The 19302-nt window shown below is 43.1% G+C and overlaps 2 protein-coding genes across 3 annotated transcripts; one reads left to right on the top strand and one right to left on the bottom strand.

Moving 5' to 3' along the window:
* Window positions 1-123: 123 nt before the first annotated feature.
* On the top strand, window positions 124-5421 carry NUDCD2 (NudC domain containing 2; the record flags this gene model as incomplete). Its single annotated transcript, XM_083483084.1, has 4 exons — window positions 124-312; window positions 3063-3111; window positions 4388-4539; window positions 5083-5421. 4 exons carry the CDS (start codon window positions 124-126, stop codon window positions 5164-5166), a joined length of 474 nt encoding a protein of 157 aa, XP_083339210.1. The 3' UTR covers window positions 5167-5421.
* A 3070-nt stretch (window positions 5422-8491) lies between these two features.
* On the bottom strand, window positions 8492-18847 carry CCNG1 (cyclin G1). Of its 2 annotated transcripts, none has more exons than XM_083482811.1 (7): window positions 17703-18847; window positions 15352-15615; window positions 13402-13655; window positions 12895-12973; window positions 12706-12804; window positions 11036-11231; window positions 8492-10197 (listed from the first exon to the last, which is right to left on the bottom strand). In XM_083482811.1, the coding sequence occupies exons 2-7, from the start codon at window positions 15613-15615 to the stop codon at window positions 10187-10189; spliced, it is 903 nt and encodes a 300-aa protein (XP_083338937.1). In that variant the 5' UTR covers window positions 17703-18847; the 3' UTR covers window positions 8492-10186. The 2 variants fall into 2 exon arrangements, with proteins under 2 accessions (XP_083338937.1, XP_083338936.1); XM_083482810.1 differs by having other exon boundaries at window positions 17552-18845.
* Between the last annotated feature and the right edge of the window lie 455 nt (window positions 18848-19302).

The raw sequence follows: 19302 nt of genomic DNA, 5'->3' as shown, positions 1-19302 counted from the left end.
GTGGGGCACTTCGAGGACCACTTCCGGGGACGGGTTGCGAGGCGAAGGGACGAGGGCGCATGCGCCCTTTCCCCAGCGCTGGGGTCGTGGTGGGGGGAATGAGGCGAGGCGCCCGCTGAGTGGATGTCGGCGCCGTTCGAAGAGCGCAGCGGGCTGGTGCCGTGCGCCACCCCCTGGGGCCGCTGGTACCAGACCATGGAAGAGGTGTTCATCGAGGTGGACGTGCCGCAGGGGACCCGCGCCAGGAGCGTCGAGTGCAGCCTCAAGAGCCGCCACCTGTCTCTCTCCGTGGCCGGCGAGGAAGTGCTCAAGGTGCGGGGAGGAGGCAGGGACCAGGGGCGGCGACTCCGCGCCCAAGCGCACGGCTTCCCCCAAAGGAATCTGGAAACTGCAGAGCTAGAGTTCCCAGCGCCCTTTGTGACTGCAAGTGGGTTGGGCGAGATGGCCCTCGGCGCCCCTTCCAACTCTTCAGTCCTGTGGCTCTGCGGATTCTTGGGAGGAAGCCATGCGCGTTGGGAGTGCTTTTCAGTGCATGGTTGCACATATTTCCTTTCTTAGTCTCTTGTAGTAAGGCTTGCTGAGTCATAACTATGAGTCTGGACTAGATCCAGTGCAGGGTTTATATATAAGCTAAACAAGCCATAGCCTAGGGTCCCACTGTCTTGGGCCCCCCAAAAAAAACTAAAGGGAAAAAACACTGGATGTACATTTCCAAAATATAAGATAAAAAACTAATAAAATAAAACCTACATACAGCAACAGTGTTTTGTGTCGTGTAGGCTCCTATGATGTAAGTTATGTGCCCCACCTGCTAGCCTGCTGCTTAAAATATCACTGGTTTGCTCATTTCTACAGTCATACCTCAGGTTAAAGTTGCTTCAGGTTGAGCGTTTTCAGGTTGCATTCTGTGGCAACCCGGAAGTAATGGAACAGGTTACTTCCAGGTTTCGCAGCTCACGCATGCGCAGACACTCAAAATGACGTCATGCGCAGAAGCAGCGAATCGCAACCCGTGCAGACGTGGGTTGCGTTCTGCTCAGGATGCGAAAGGGGCTCCGGAACAGATCCCGTTCACATCCAGAGGTACCACTGTATATCAATTACTTTGATAAAATACACATTTTATGTGCAGATGGCTTTAGATACCTATTAGGTCCATAAATTACCATATAGCATATATTCAACACAAAAAACAACCACAGTTTGTTGTTGACAAAGGACAGCTGGACAAATAAATGGACCCCATTCAGTAGCTTAGGGCCTCATCAAACCTAAATGTGGCCCTGACTAGATTATTGGTTCCCAACTTTTTTTTGACCATGCCCCACCTAAGCATCTCTAAAATCCTGGTGCCACTCCCCCCCCCCCGACATATTATTATTATTCAAAATGTGAACTCCTATTCACATGGAGGAAGCCTGGAAGACCATTATGTTAATAACTCATTCTCGGATTGCCCCCCTTAAAAATCAAATTGCCACCCTATGGGGCGTGTGCCCCACGTTGGGAACCATGAGACTAGATGATCCTTGTGGTACTTTCCAACTCTACAGTTCTATGATTCTTCTTTCTCTAGCTCCATAGTCTACCTCCCAAAGCTAGTCTGGCTGCATACTAAACATGTAACTGCCTCAGTTCCTCTGGTGTAAGAGGAGACATTCTGCATCAAGGCAAAAGGTCCATCTGCCTTGACTCAATGGAAAAGTGATCAGTTGATATGATGGGAAGGAGAGTTTCTGGTAATGGAGTTATATTGTGAACCTCCCTGAGATTTTGTGATGAAGGGTGGTATATAAATGAAATCAAATAAATAAATAAGCTATTCCATGCCATTGTTGTGCATGTGAGCCATCACTTACTATTTTACTATTATTTATTAAATTTATATGCCGCCCGATACCCAGGGGTCTCACTTGATGATAAGAGTCTTCAGGTGATGAATATGCATGTGTCAAACAGGGCCTCTGCCCATTTTATTGGGCATTTGTGATTATTTGTGCTCCCAGTGGTATCAGAGTGGTTATTTGTGATCCCACTCTCAGTACTGTTTGCACCTGCAAAATGGTTTGGGGCAGAGATACTTCTTTGTTTCCAATCAGTGCATGTCTGCCACTTCCTTCTGAAATCCTGTAACTTTTCATACTACTGATGCCCCAAGTTGTCTTTAGTCCTTCTCTTGTTGCGCTATAGTCTCATTCAGGAGTGTACATGCTGACAGCAATAATGTGATAACATTGGGACAACATTGCACAACACCTAATAAACTGGAATGATCTATGGAGGATCCATTTTTAAATCCACAACAATACACTGTTATTGCATCAATGACATGTTGCAGAATGCACCCTCAAAACAAAGAAACAAACATATACTGTCTCTAAAGACCCGAGTCTTTGAAAAAAGAGCTTCTGTCTATCCAAGAGGAAAGTGAGTGTGGGAGTTTGGTAGTATCCTTGATCTCTTTCCTTGCTGCCCCCTACACTCTCTTAACAGCACAGGTCTGACCATATGTACTCAGAAGTAAATGCTGTTGGATTAAGTAGGCCTTTCTCCTAGGTAAATGGGGTCAGGATTTCAGCCTTAGCCATTAATGTGGTCTGAACCTTGTACTTGCAGACCTATGCACCTCATTAGATTTCTGCATTCCTTTTGTGTGAGCAAGCATTTGCCTGCTTCATCACATGTGGAAAGTTGTAAGATTCTGCCTTCATAGATTAATTGAATACAATTTCATGAGAAATAAAGGGGTTTATATTCAGTTTATATTGCACTATTGGGATGTTGCACACATAATAGAATCCTTGCCAGCTGTATAATTAAAATGGCAATACCAGACAAGGAGATTGAGTCCCTGTAATTAAACAAATTTACTAAAATAATTAACAAGTTGTTGTTTTCTCAAAAAATAGACCAACTCCAACAATTATCATTTACTTACGTGCAACACAAAACAAATGGTATTTCTGGAATCAGCTTAAGAAGTTTGAAGATTTAAGCAAATCTTGTTTGTTTACAAATACATGTTACGACACGCTTTTTAAAACAGTTACTATTTCTTTCAGGGTAAGCTCTTTGATTCTACAATAGCGGATGAAGCAACATGGACACTAGGTAAAACCTTTGTTTAAGTGAACTTTTGGGAGGCAATTTAGTTTCTTTGTTGAGTTTTCTTCCCGGCAAAGTTAATTTTTTTATTTGTGGAATTTGCATGGGGTTTTCATCCTTCCATGCAAGGACACAGGAAGATTCACACGTGGATTGGCAGAGCGCTGTTTCTCCCTCCCCTCTCCTGAACTGCCTGGGGAGTGGAAGTAATGGATGAAATGAAGTTTCATACCGAAACTGTTTCCAGAATCTTTCCATTGTTTTAGAATGCTTGTTATAAATTGTGGTTGCGTTTGCTGCCCTTCAGGAGGAAGAGTTGGATATAAATTCAACAAATAAATAAAGACTGTGCATGCTTCCCATACACCCAAACAGCTTCCCTGTTATGTTATGTGAGTTCCAGTTACTGCCTCATTTGGCTGAGCATAGAGATAGTTGCATGAGGTCATGATAGGCAGGCACAGACCTCCAATTCCTCATTAAGGCCTGTCACTCATGCATTGGGGCTAAAGGGGAGCATGTGGGGCTGTTACTGCATCTGCATGTGGGAGGTTTGTTTCTGTGACGTTTGTCTTTTATGCAGAGGTCTACAAAGGCACTCAACAGCTTGTTGCTGGGGAGAACATTTTATTTTTCTTTTACTCTGGTACAAGCACGAAAACAGAAAGAACTCTCACCTCCTTCTATGTATGCCTAAAGAATTATGCTTAGAGGAATGGGAGGTGTAGTGAAGCTAGAGAAATAGAACTATCTTTCTTCTTCCTCTCCTAGTTCAGTAAATGTTTGTCAGTCCACAATATTCCTGCAGAGGCATGAAGTTTGTTCTTATTAAACGATTTGTGTACCACCGTTCAAGCTTCAGTCACCTGGGAATGTGTTAATGTGATGATAAATCTCAGAATCTCTGACAGCAATTTTGCACAGCCAAGCTGTCTGTCATATGATTGCTACTGTTAATAATTGGTCATCTTCCATCGATCTAAGTGCACTACACTGGGGTTGGAGAACCACTGCCCCTCCCAAGCAGGATGTCCATTGATATCAGAAGGTAGCTGACCCCTGCAGCACACTATCCATCAGTCTGAAGACGAAAAAACTTAGTCACAAAAGGAAAGCTCATTCATTTGGTGTTGGCTCCACAAACACTGTGTGTAATAGTTTAGAGAGAGCACGTGCCTTTGCTTGCTGGTCAAAAAGAAAGGAGCTGGTCTAAATGCACGCAAGTTTCCAGCTGTTGTGTGTCATCTTCCTCTCTTAAAAAGCACACTTCTTTAAAAAACAGAGGACCAGAAACTGATACGAATCGTCTTGACGAAAACCAACCGTGATGCTGGAAATTGTTGGAGTTCTTTGCTTGAGAACGAGTATGCTGCTGATCCTTGGGTCCAGGACCAGATGCAGAGGAAGCTGACGCTAGAAAGGTTCCAAAGAGAGGCAAGTCCGGGGACATCTGTTAATGTTTGTGGCTATGTATTTGTACATTACGAAAGCAGGTTATTGAGACGGATCCTGAATATAGCCGCAGCGGTATATAAATTATCTAAATAAACAAACTAGTGGTAGTGATCCCACAGACCATATTCCCAATGTCCCTAAGTTGTGCCAGTTCTATCCTCTCTACACCTGACATAGGAGCTGAATGTGCAGTGCACTGGACTGGGGCAGAGCGGGTGGCAGAGAGGTAGGGATGTTGGGGCGGGGTGTGCTTCCTGCACAGTTTAGGGAAGAGATGGAGAAGCTATGGCCCTTTGGATGGTGTGACTCCCATGAATCCACAGCCAGTATGGTCTGTTGTCCTCAGGGATAATGGAAACTGCAGTTCAACAAGAACTGCAGGTTGGCCACCCCAGGTTAGACCTTTAGACTAAATGCTTCTTTTAATTTGCAAAGCAGTTAGCAAATGCTGCAAGTTAATCTGATGAATGGGTATAAATGAAATACTGCTTTTTTGCATGTGGTTTTTTTTCCTCTTCCCAGAACCCTGGATTTGACTTCAGTGGAGCAGAAATTTCTGGAAACTACAGCAAAGGAGGGCCAGATTTCTCTAGTCTTGGAAGATAGCTGTCTTTTTTCTTTTTTTCCACATGTATTCCCTTGAACTCAAGCAAAAATGTTGTGAAATATAAATTGGCCAAAGAACTCACCTGTGAGAACTAGGCTTAAAAATAGTTCACTGCTTGTTCTCGATAGCTTTTAGATCACTGAACGACAATAGGCTTTTATTAAAATTGTGCTAACATGGTAATGCTATGGCATATACATAGTTCACAAGTCAGTACTATATGTATATCAACAATAAAAAACCTATAATAATGCTATTATTATTATTATTATTATTATTATTATTTTAAAAACCCTGCCAGCTGAAAGTTATGTTGAAGAACTATAGGGTGCATCATTCTTTGGAATAAGAATACTACTCCCCATGTGCTCCTGGCTTTAATTTTGACAGAAAACTGCCAACATGGCAAGTTAGTAAAATGAATTTTGAAGTGATCTTCTATGTTGTGATATAAAAAAGCACATTATTTTGAAGGCTGGGTAATTAAAAGCAGATGTGGCATGCTGTTGCGATTCTGTGTGGCATCCAAGCACAATTTGGATTATGTGGAAGTGCCTGTAGACCCAGCTGTGTATGCTAAAGTGTGGTGTACAGGTAGCTCATATCTTACGTGAGGGTTCAGTTCCAGGGCTTCATGCATAGGCACAAAAATGCATAAAGCCAGGAAACCCCAGAACCGACCCCCGTGCAAGGTGGAGCACTGCTTACCTGACTTTGAGAAGGCAGCGCAAGGGCTCTGGGATGCTGCAAGGGCTCTTGCGTCGCCTTCCCAGAGCCAAGTCAGCCCATGATTGCAACTTTGTGTGGGTGGTTGTGGGGAAATAAATAAATGGAGAGTGGTTTTCTTCTGGTCTTCCCCACCCCACCCACACAAAGCTGCAATTGCGTAAGTGAAATAAGCGTAAGATGTGAGTTACCTGTAATTAGAGTCTCCCATACTTTTGTGCCAAGTTCATTTGTAAGATAAACCCTGAACCAAAAGCCGGAAGCCAGTCAGCTGCAATCTTGGGCAGAGTAACCTTATAATATTCTTCCTGGGCCTCTACCCAGACCAAGCCAGTCATCATTCCAATGATCTCTCCACAAGGCTGGTGGTGGTTCTGGCTTTGAATCAAAGAACTGCCTCGCATACAGCCAAGAGTTGTGGCATTCCCAGTTGGCTTTTTGACTTCTAGTATTCGATGAGGGTCTGGTGCTGTAACTGCTTTAGAACACAGGAAGAGTTTCAATAGGGTTTGCCCTGCAGCTTCCCCTCTTGCCATTTGAGAAACTCCAGCCCAAAATGTCGTTGGGCATGCAGATGTAGCTGCAATATTGTGTTGCTCTTCAGCTCTTGTCTGTACAGTACTGCACACAAAGCTTTAAATGTTTGTAAACATCTTTTTAAATAAGAACATAAAGTGTACTTCTTATGCAGTCAAGAAATGGGATGTTAGAACAGTTGCACCCCATTCTAGAACAGCCGTGAAGAACCTGTGGTTCTTCAGATAAGATACTGTTGGACTCTAGCTCCTATCAGCCAACATTGCTAATTGTCAAAGATTATGGGAACTGGTCCACCATCAACTGGAGAGTCATAAGTCCCCCACCCTAATAGACAGTAAGTGCAATGTCCTCTTGTTTCCTGTAGTCATACCTTGGTCTCAAACGCCTTGGTTCCCGAACAAATCGGCTCCCAAATGATCAAAACCCAGAAGTGAGTATTCCAGGTTTTGAACGATTTTCGGAAGCCAAATGTCCAGCGCGGCTTCCGATTGGCTGCAGTACGTTCCTGCAGCCAATCGGAAGCCGCACCTTTGATTGGTTTCAGGAATGCATTGTTTAAGAACCAAGTTATGACTGCATATGCACAGTGAAATGAATACAGTCATACCTCAGGTTACGAACGCTGTGGGTTGCGCGTTTTCGGGTTGCGGACCATGCCGAACTTAGAAGTACTGGAACGGGTTACTTCCAAGTTTCGGCTCATGCGCAGAAGCACAAAATGACATCATGCGCAGAAGTGCCAAATCACGTCACACGCGTGCGCAGACTCAGTGCTTCAGGCTGTGAACGCTGCAGGTTGCGAACATGCCTCCCGCTCGGATCATGTTCGCAACCAGAGGTATGACTGTACGCTTAATTGTAGTTGTCTGGTTACCTCCTTAATAGTGTAGGCCTTACATCTTTCTTTAAGTTCCCTGCGGAGGTAGTAATTTTCATGTTTGAGAAAGTCAAACCTTTCCATGAACTAGTTTATACAATATGCAGAAACTGGGATGTGTTTATAATTTCCGAGTTAAAATCTCTTTGCTGAAGCCTACTCCAAACGCTTAAAGCTATTGTTTTAGCTATTCAGTTGCCACATGAACTGTATTTGTGAACAAATTCATCAAACCTCAGAGCAGCTTTATTTTGTTTATATTGTGTCTAAACATACACTTAGCCTCCGTGTGGCTGGGGTGGGTGGGAAGCCTTTGTTGCTAAAAGGGTTACAGTACAGCGTTGAACAAAGTTGTCTTGTAAGCAAAAGAGCTTCTGCCTGTGCAACAGGACTTCCTCTTTGCTTGTGCACCCCATCTGCTTGGGGGATTGAAGTACCAGGACAGATGTTACATGGGGAGCGGAAGTCCTTGTACCAATGAGACAACTTGGTTTTATACAGCCCGTGTCTTGATCATTCATTGAGCTATGATGTTGCTGTATAGCAAACAGAATTTTAATTTGCCTAGGGCAGCAAAAACTGTGCTAGACCCTCTGCAAAAAGTGAAAACTAGCACTTTTAGGATGTGTAGGAATGACTGAAGAGCAGTCCCCCTGCAAAGTTTATTTCCACAAAGGAAATAACTTCTATTTATGCAGTGGCACTCCACACAAATAGACCACTTTTTGTCTGGTGCACATGTAACCTAGACAGATGCTTACCACTCAATGACTAGTTTTGATTTTAACTCCCTATAGTTGTTTAAGCATTTTTAAATCAATGCTTTTATTCCCCTCCCTCCCCCCCCCCCGGGGGGGGGACATTTCAGAGCTTAACTTCTCAGTACACATTGTGTAATTCCATTATTACTGTTTTACACAATCAATTTACAATTTGAAACACAGTATGGGGAAGAGGCTTAGAGCTTTTGGCTTATGCAATTTCTCATTTACACATTGCCCTCTGCAGGACTTCTATATGCCCTGGTGCAGAAAAAAAAGGACAGGGAGCTCTTCACCTAGTCTCTACTCTTCGGCTTCAAATTGTGCACATGGTTCCGTAGTATGAGAGGCATCTTGTTCTTTTACTTAAAGCTAATTACCTGCGGGATGTAAGGCAAAGAAATTCACTTACACAACTCCGTTTCAGTATGCTTTATTGAAAGGTACACTGTTTCTTACAAGGCATAATGGCACTTGTTAACTAGTTGCAGCATTCCCTGACTCACACGGAATAGATTTATAAATTCTCTCTACATCCAGATGACAAAAGGCACATGTTAGAAGATATCAATGCATCAGTAAGTATCACGGTATGGTCACTTGGAAACCAATGGCTCAAGGAAACATTCTATCACTTCATTTTGAGTAGCTTGTATTGAGGTAGAAGTTGGTACTGAAGTTCTAGAATACTTTCTCACAGAGCGTTTCAGCCAGCAGCTTTAACACATGTAGAAATGACCATATATGCATTTAGACAAGGAGCTACATTCATTACAGAATAAGTTACTAACCCAGTTGACAGCTGGAAGACACCTAGACTAGAAGTGGATGCCATTCAGAGTAAGTAATGTAGAGGTGCTGATTCAGCCCAGGTAGGAAAGCTACTTTTGATGTACAGTGGCACAGGTCTTCAGTACATCATTCACAGCCATGTGGCAAAACTGCACTAAGCATTACTTGGCTTCGTACTTCAGGAGGCGTTGTGCTCCCAAGTCCTCACTCCCAAAGGCTGCTATGTCCGCATTCAAGTGGTCATGATGCTAAATACTTAGCTCATGTTTTCTTCCCCACCTCAGCTGTCCATTTCAACCTTCCAACACTCATCAGTGGTAGCTAGTCCTAACTGGCTCACACTGGCATCAAGGGGACCTTTGGTGGTAAAACCCAACCATTGCCACATTATGCAATCTTCCTCTAGAAACACTTTCCAGCTTAAAATAAAACAAGCCTGTGTATGAGGTTTATAAAACCAACCTAACGCAATGTTCTATTGCAATCCCCACCTCACATGCTTTGACCAGTCACTATTGTGTTCCCCAAGATGTACTCCAGGACTGCCTTTCAGACTTTCTACTTCCACACATTTTAAAACTGTTTAACTCAGTACAGACTTTGGACGAAGCGTCTCAGACAGCCTTTCTATTTTTAGGTAGTGCTAATGTCCCAATGCTTGACCTACATTCTTACATCAGCTTAAGTGTCAGTGAACATTGTGAAGTTTCAAACAGTGTTTTTAAAAAAGCAGACATTAAGCAGCATTTACACTTTGCTAGAATGTGCAGTGAAGTGGTGCTAGTCACATTATATATTTAAATGCTTGACTTCTAATACCCTGGTGTTTAAAACACATTAAAAACATCATAGTTTAACTCAAACACTTGCAATACCCATCTGATTCAGTCCTGGCACAGACATATAATCCAGTTCCATACTTGTAAAGTGCATCATTATTTCAAGAAGTTTCAGAATCCTGGATTCAGTTGGGACATTAAAGTTTCACTTCCTTAAACGTGGTCTGAACATGTTAAAAAGTTTGTGTAGAAATGTTTAGGACCAAACACTAATGGTAGTATGAATTTCATTTTCCTCCAGAAGTCAGAATGAAACACTCAAATAGCTGCCATTTGTGTACGCTTTAGGCCCAGGGGTCATTCTGTAACAGTATCTTCATTCTTCATCATGAGGGGTTAAAAACAAACACTACTGATATAACAAGTAGCAACATTTTAAAATAAGCATGGATACTGGTTTTCAGTAGGGTTCAAGATATATCCAGCTGATTCTCTGCTCCAATACAAAAGGAGATCCTAGCCAAATTTGCACTCCCATCTTCTCTTATGGATTCTCTGTAGTTAAATGAATAATAACAAAAAGGTTATTGCAAGGTAGAAGTAAAATAGTATAAGTTGATTTAATCAGTACTGTACAACATTCACTTCTCTCTTTTTTTAAAAAAAATCACTCAAAATCACAAATAATAACAAATAAACAAGATTCTTCTGAATCTCTAGACTTCTCCCCTCCGTAGGTTTATTTGGTTAACCTTTTCAACTGCATATTATAAATCCTCCTAATTTTTTAGTCGTCCGTTGTATCCAAAGTTTATGTAACATAACAAGAGTTAAAGTGGTACCTCGGGTTAAGAACTTAATTCGTTCTGGAGGTCCGTTCTTAACCTGAAACTGTTCTTAACCTGAGGCATCACTTTAGCTAATGGGGCCTCCCGCTGCCGCTGTGCAATTTCTGTTCTCATCCTGAAGCAAAGTTCTTAACCTGAGGTACTATTTCTGGGTTAGTGGAGTCTGTAACCTGAAGCGTCTGTGACTTGAAGTGTCTGTAACCCGATGTACCACTGTACTCCAGGGGCAGACTGCTTTCCTACTGGCTACTCATTTCCTCACTTTTTGTGCCACTCGTGAGTGCTGTCAATATTTAAAGAACCTTCTTCCCTTCCTCCTTGAAAAGATCAGGAGTGGAGCAGGTATGAAGCTTTGATATTTAACTAGCACTGCTGACCTAGCCACACACTATGACACAGAGTGAGAGAGGGTCAGAAAGTATTTTAAAAATTATGCCTTGAACTTCTTCTAAACAAATCAAAAGTTACAAGAAAACCCACATGCCATATAGGCAACTTATTTAAAAGTGATTAAGTTACAGTTTTACAGAATCAAATTTACTCACCTTTCAGGAAACCACTTTCTGGGATCGTGGGAAGATGGGTGATTCTGTAGTAACTGTGTTTTAGCTGCCGTGCCGTACGGCCGGACACAATCCATTTCAGCTTCTGAACATTTGGTTTGGAGCACTTGCTTGAGGAGTATTCCAAAAGGCACTTGGACACAAGCTCTTTCCAAAAAGACAGCTCTCTGTCATTTATCTGCCAGAAGCAAGTTGGAAAATAAAAACTAATCAGTGCCACTGAGAAAGCAGCAAAGCTTTGTTTGAAAGTCAGGTGTGTACTTGGCTTTCATGAGAAACACTAGGAACCAAGTAAGCTGTTGCGATTGGCAGACAATAACATACAATTTGATCTGCCACCTGATGAATGCTCTCCATAGGGACAACATGTCTGACACCATCACTGTCAGTTTTTAGGTGCCAGGCTAAAATATTTTTTATTTATCTAGGCCTTTGGTAGTTAAGTTAGATTTTACTGTGATGCTCATATTTTAGTAGGGTAGGGTAGGACTTAATCTTCTTTCTGTGTTGCTGGGAGGTTCATTTTAGGAATTCTGTATAATAAATTGTTAAATTTCAGGCTTTAAATCAATTTTATCTGTAGTTTAACTTGCTAAATTGAATTGGGGGAGGGGTTATAAAGCAGCTAACACACTACTGCAGGTGGTGACCATTCTGAGCGGGGGTTCCGTTCCTGACCCCCACATGCACAGGCAGAGGCCGTGGAAGCTACTCTGCCCTGTTACACCTGCCAGCACACCCATTCTAGCCTCTTCTGGGTCCAAAAGGATCCGTTCATCAGCAGTTGCACATCAACTGGACGCATGCAAAATGGTCACCGCCTGTACTAATACCCTTAAGCAAGGTTTCACCACCACCCTGTGTATCAAACTCTGACAAGTTTTGACATTCTTATTCGCTTAAGTCTACACTCTGCCACCTGACAACTGTCCAAACCAGGTAGTACCATATCCTGCTTCCCCAGGGAAAGATCTGTATATCAATAGGGGGTTGGGCTAGCAGATCTTTGAGATCCCCTCTAACCCAGTGGTTTTCAACCAGTGTGCCGTGGCACCCTGGGGTGCCTTGAATGATGGTCAGGGGTGTCCCTTTTCTTCTCTCCCTCCTCTGATGCCTTCTTGCATCTCTGCCTCCCAAAGGCTTGCACAGCTGTTTCTTGCAGCAGACCTGACTACAAGCTCCCCAGATGAATGGTGCCTCTGGGGCTGGCCAGGGGGTGCTTTCCAGGCCCCTGTGGGGCAGTGGGAGGAGGCACCTCTCTTTGGGGCAGAGGGGGCAGCTCAGAGACCAGGGACAGCAGCAGCTGCCTGGAGGACTACCAAGGAGAGGAGGCTGAGGGAACACTCCACAAGGGAAGGTGTTTGAAAAAGGGTGAGGGGCTGCCAGCTCTGCAGGCAAGGGGTGACATAACTGGGCTCCTGAGCCCCACAGAGCAGCCACAGAAAGAATGTAGTTGCTCAAGGGAGCCGTGGACCCCAAAAGGCTGAAAACCTCTAGGATTCTGTGGGATCTAATCATGCTGAAAACCAAAGTAGACAAAATCCTTCATTGTACATAGTCTCTTATTAGGCAAGAGGCTCTATACATTAACTCAAGGCTGCTGGAAACAAAGAGATCTAATCTTCTGGACTAAGCATTTATCTACTGCCTACCTTGGAATGTATTTGAAGGAGTTCTATGGTGCCCTCCAATTCTGGCAGTTTTTCTTCTTCAGCTTCCAGGACCAATATTGCGAGTGCCAAGACAGATGGCTGAGGAACAGACAAAGCAATTAAGATGACAATCAATCCTCTCCAGGTCCTGCAGAATATCTTCAAGCACCAATCAATCAAGATCCTTACCTTTGCTTTCGAAAGAACAATCCTGCAGTGACATGCCTTGAGCTGGGCTTCAAGTCTCTCAAAATTAAGATGTTTCTTCCTGTAAGAAAGTGAGACCTAGTTTAGTAGAGTCTCGTCTTTGCACACAAAGTTTACATGGCAAAGCTAACCTTACTAAGCTTTGAACAGCTACAGAAATTTTAGATCAGTTTAGTAATATTCATTTTTTTTATTTCTTAAACCACCAACATACATATATATATATATATATATATATATATATATATATATGAGACACATTATAAAACTATGAAACCATAAAATACAGAAGAAATGAACAACACCGAATCAAATTATCTAAAACCAGTTTTCAAACCAGAATCATTTTCAGCAGGTGACAAAGTATCAAAATGCAGGTGCCTCGGATTTCACTCTCCACTGTTCTCAAATTCCATCCAAGCAAAGACTTCCACTCTGCCTAAACGGAACTGCCCATTCCACACATGTTCTAAAAGGAAAACTCTCTACCTTTCATAGATTAGGCTGCCATGTAGGACGGAGTGATAAAGTTGCAAAAACTGGAAGGCAGTCGTTGCTTTCACTTTACCACACAGCTTCTCTAGAATAATCTCCTCCATTCTCATCAAGTCGGAAACTGTGAATCGGTACTGGCTTATTCTAATTAAGTCGGTGGCTAATGGAACATTCCTCTCGTCTTCTGTCGCTTTCACTGCTAGGTAGAAGCAGCTTAGCCCAACACAGCCCAAATGTTTTGGCTGTACCTAGAAGAGGAAAGACAGTCAGAGATTCAGGGTTTTTCTTTCTAATGTGCAATTTCATTTGTTTTACTCTTAGGCTGCTAACAAACAAAAAACCAGGAAGTAAATACCACTGTACTCAATGGGAGTTAAGACTTCACATCACAGGATTAATGAGCTACAAGTCCAACAGTATATTTTTATATGTGTAAGATTAATAGGCAGCTAGATGGTTTAGGACAGCTTTGGGCACTCCTGGGTCAGATCTATCAAGCTTCAGGATTGACTGGTAGCAACCACCAGGGGTTCCACATGGGAAGCATTTCAGGATCTAGCTGGGAATTGAGCTGAAAACTTACACATGAAAGGCAGATGTTCTGCCATTAAGCTGTGCTTCCCTGTAGAACTTCCAAAAGTTCTCCTCCCACCACCTGCAATTAATCATCTTAACTTCCTTGAGTGGAAAGTTCATTCCAGATATCCTTGCATAAGCCTGCAGTCATCCCTTAAATAGAACTGCATGCTCAGTTAGCTCTGCGCTTGGGGAAGCAAGGCAACTATTTCTTGCTCCCCAAGCACCCACTGTCATATACGTGTCTCAAATGTTTTAAGGCTATTCAAGTTCAGTACAGATAACCCCTGCCCTCTTGCAGAAAGGGCAGTCGAGAAAGATTGTGTATGCCTGGCACACAGCAGTTAGTTGCTTAAATACTTTTTATTTCTTTCAAAAAGGTACTATTTGTTTGTTTGTCTGACTGACTAACTGCTCCTAAATGTCCCCTTCTGCAATTCGACAAGGTTTGTAACACCCTCCACCCAACCTGGAAATGTCCTTTGAAAATTATTTATTGATTGATTGATTTTAAAAGACAACCCTGAATTTAATAATGAAAATTGACATAATAGACATGATTAGGGTGGAGAAGGCAGCTTGAGAATTGGGTCTTGCCCCGACCCACTTGCCATACGCTTAGGATGAGTTGGTCATGATCAATTTGGTGCTTGGCCCATAAACGATATAAAACCCCTGTGCTAGATGAACACATTTGCTTTTTGCGGCGGATGGAGCAACCACTACCAGCAGTTTGGGACACTCCACATAGCTCCAACAAGGCAACAAACACACCAGAAACAGAAGGTCCTGTGTGGGATACACTTTCACCCACAACATTGTTCAAACTGCTCAAAAACAAGGTATTGTGTAAGTTTCCCACTTGTGATACACAGCATCAGCCTTGAATACTGAGACCTCAGAATTATATGCATTCTGCATTTTAAGGGCAAGCACAGTCACAGCCTCACATCTCTTTTCAAGGCAGCTAGCAAATATACAAGAGAGACAATACAACTGGTGAAAGAGAGGTGAGATTAAACTTGGCATGCATGTTCAAGATACAGTTATGCATTTCATGTTGAAACCCAATCTCTACTCCTGGCTCAAGAGGCAGGAGCAAATGAAGCCTCTCAGACATGTGCTTTGATAGTGTCTAGTCTTTGAATGTGTTCAGAATTGTGTGAATCAATGAGACAAGGAGAAGTTTATGATGCTCTGAACCACTGAGACCTCCAAATCTGAATTCCAGTCAAGAGGATTTACATAGCATAACTGCATGCATGCATGTTGAATTGAATGCAACACTCCTTTGCAGTCAAAGACTTTAAAGTCCATATAGTTACGAAGAGATGAATGAGCCTACAGCTTTGTTGTTCCAAGACTTACCTTCATTTTTGACAGAAACCTGTCTAAGTAATTTACTGTGAGAGAAAACGTCTCTGTACCAAAGCCAAAGAACTGAATTAAACTAAGCAGGTCCTTCACTTCAAAGTCTCGCAACCTTGCCGTCATCCGGAGCCCATTATCGTGAGCAGATTCAATTATTCTCAGGCCAGATAACTTTGGCTGACATCTTAACTCTTGATCCAGTAACACACTCAGCTGCCGCAGCAATTCCAGAGTCTCACTTGCTGCCAACATTTCAATCATCTGAAATACAAGACTTGGGTCAGAGCGACTGCTTACAGCATAGCATTTGTCTGCAAATTCACAAAAGGAGCACATTTAATCCTGCCAAGGTAGATCATCAGATGCTATAGTGGAACAGCTAAGAAGCATGATGTGTTGCCTCATCTTAAAATAAAGCTCCAAAAGCCACTTTTGATGAGATACTGCAAAATAGAGGGGTAAAGAGGGAACAGGTGGACAGTAGTGCCAACAACCCATGTGGACAAAATCAGAAGGGAACAGTCAAAATGGCAGGTGTTGCATTCTGCTAAAAATGGGCTGAAGTTTAAAAGGTTACAGACATTATATGCGAACACTATGCATATTCACATCAGAATTTGTGGGTGCTCTCTCAAAACAGGCCTAAAAAGATCAAATCCCCAGAGTTAAGACAATCTTTGTCAAGTCCACAGACTCAACTCCACATAGGAGCCGCAGAAATTAGAGGGTACTGTGTGAGTCTCAAAGCCCAAGGGATTGTTGACAATCTCTTGATATAAACAAAAGCAAGACAATTGGCAGGCTAATGCTCCCAGCTACAATGTGCAGACATGACTGCTTTTAGGCCACATCACTCCCTTTTAAACAGGCAGCAGGGGCCACAACTGGGTTGGAGTTGAAGATCGGCCAGGAGGGGTTGCTAACAGCTGCTAACTGGATGAAGGGCATCCTTTCTAGCAAAGACATAAGGATTTACTGGTGGACCTCTTAATGCATGGGCATATGTTGCCAACCCCCAATAAGTTAGCAATATTAGATTATTGCAACATGCTCCATGTGGAGCTGCCCTTGGATCTGGTCTGGGAAGCTTCAGCTAGTGCAGAATGCTGCAGCAAGACTGTTGACAGGATCATGGCACAGGTGTTGAAAGACCTGCTCTGGCTTCCAAAATGCTACCAGGCCAAGTTTAAGGTCCCTGTACTAGTGTGCAAAGCCCTTAATCATTTAAGCCCCAGGTGCTTTAAGGACCACCTTGCCCTTTAGTGCTCCTTGGATGAGTACTATTAAGGCCAGAAGCATCAATCAAGTCAGGAGTACCTTCAGTGTTATAGGCCCAACTCTGGGGAACTCTGTCCCATAAGTAGTTGGGGCAGGAACTGGCCCTTACTGAGTGTCAGACGCTTGGCCAAACCTGTTTCATTTCCGGGGGACTTTGCACTCTGAATGCTTCCCAGATATTTTCCTTATTTTCCTTTTTTAACAATATTTTTAAACAATGACATCAATACAAAAACAAGAACTAAAACAGTTATCCAGCAGTACATCTAATGGCTTTTGTTCTACCCATTGAATTTAGACATAAGCTTGCACATCCCTTTTATGAGATTTTAAAAAGTTTTAAATGTTGCATATATTTCCATTCTATTGCTGTAAGCTGCTTTGAAACCTACATGGTGAAGAGCGGTATGCAAAGCTTAAAATAAGCAAACAGAATTTAAGTGAAGTTACAAGGGCTGGCCTTATGATGAGGCTCTGGGCTCCCTGCATGTAAAACATGACCATCAATGGGCCGCCTGGGACCTGCTGCTTCTGCGACTATACTCCCTAATTTCAGAACTGAGTAGGGGACCCATGAAATGAAAAGTGAAATCTACACTTTTATATGGAAATCTAAACATGGGTCTCCCTCTCCTCTCTCTCTCTCTCTCTCTCTCTCTCTCTCCCCCCCCCCCCGCCCTTCTTTTCGTTTCGGTTCCATCTGCGGCCCTTACGGGTCTTCATAGTGAAAAAGCAAAGAAAACCTTGCAAAAGCCTAAGGTCCGCCCACCTCTTGCGCCTGCGGCAGCACCTTCCGGCTCTGGGCTTTGCATGCCCGGGCTTGCCCTTTTCCTCTCAATCTCTTCCCTCCCCCAAAAAACTGGTCTTATGCGTCAGAAACAAGCCACCTACCCATTGAAACCCCTCGCTTGTCACCTACCTTGTGCCCCAGGAGAAATGTAAACCAGGCGATTGGGAAGCGCGGCTGCTGCTGCTGCTCTTGCCCGCCCTCCTAACTCCAGGCGAAGTACGCGGAAATAAAAGATTTGCACTAAAAACAAATAAACTTGTAAGCATTCTACAGGACTTACTCTTTCTAAAAGCAGCCGTTTATTTTAAATAGCATTAAAAAAGAGAAAGCAAAGATCAAGTTTATGCAGTAATAAGTTCTTCCATTTCTTTTCCAGCCCAGCCTTTTCCTCCTGCTGTTGCAAATACCTTCCACGAAGCTCCGCCCCTCCGCATATGTATAAAAGGGTCGCTCTCCTTCGATTGGTCGCTACTTTGACCTGATGGGCGAATCAAAGCTTCTCGTTCAGCCCCGCCCCCTGGCAGAGCGAGAGAAAGCCCATAGAGAGAAAGGGGTAGAGTCGTGCACGAGCTCCGGTATCCCGTTTCACCATCTCGGTTACCGCTGGTCGAAACTTACGGTAGTTGGCTGGCCTGGCTTTGCGTAGGTTAACCAGGACTGCAGACAGGCTACAGAGAGTGAGGCAAAAAAGAAAAACCCCACTACACAACCATTCCTTCAATAAACCTGACTGCTAAAGGGATTTCTGCATTAAGGACAGAGGATTAAAACCTCTGGAAGAAACTTGTAAGCGGCTGTAAACCTAGTCGCTATCTCATATGACGATTGTTAAATATATAACGTAATGTTTGCACGCACTGAAGTTTGAAAAAAGGTTTGGGTTTGCAAAGTAGGGAAGTTCGTATTAGGCAAGGGAGGTTTGTCTCTAGCAAATGCAGCAAGGAAAGGCTGGGCGTTTCAGCCTTTAGGCTAATTGACAGGACCGGCACAAGTGAGACAACCACCTCTAGGGGCAGGACAACAGATCCCAATGTAGATCTTTATCGCCCAACCCCTTGTTCCTGATGTAGATATTCACTTACCCCTTCTTTCCTGGTAGCATGGGTTTAGCCAGGGGGCTGGAGAGGGGCAGCTGCTCCCCATTATATCAAGTAAATAAATAAAAATACATAACTAAAAGTAGAAATCGTCAGAACATTTGAAACCGAAATGCTCACTGAGATACCACGACCTCCCTCCCTAGCGAGCATTTTCCTAGGGTCTGCTTTTGTTACACTTATGCATGCATTTCATCCTTCATTGCAGTGTGTGAACTATTCTCTGCAGAACATCAGAATTTAGGATACTACAGCAGTGGTTTCTAACTGGCTATCTCTCTTGCTCAGCCATGCACCACTTGTACAGAAGAGTGGCCATTCAGTACCTTGCAGAGAGTATAAAGACTTGGCTAAGGTCCACAGTGGGGGGGGGCATCTCAATGGGCTATATTTACAGAGTGTGCATGGAAAAATTGCATTGGAAAAAGGAGGAATTTGAGAAGGAAGTGCTGAAAAAGTTTTAGTTTAGATTGTTTTAAAACTTGTTTTAGTTTAGATTTTGTAAAAATAATATGAAAAAGGCATGTTCTTTGTAATTTTGCAAAATGTAAACTGCATGAAATATACTCCCCAATGTTAATTTTTTAATTTAACTTCCTAGTTTTCAAATAACTGAAGCTTTTGACAGATTGTTCTGATCACTTGGGGTCAAAAGAAAGTACAGTGGTACCTCAGGTTAAGTACTTAATTCGATCCGGAGGTCTGTACTTAACCGGAAACTGTTCTTAACCTGAAGCACCACTTCAGCTAATGGGGCCTCCTGCTGCTGCCGCACTGCCGGAG

The sequence above is a fragment of the Podarcis liolepis genome, assembly GCF_965112155.1.
Source record: "Podarcis liolepis genome assembly, chromosome: 2".
NCBI lineage: Eukaryota > Metazoa > Chordata > Lepidosauria > Squamata > Lacertidae > Podarcis > Podarcis liolepis.
This window is presented reverse-complemented; position numbering and strand designations above follow the sequence as displayed.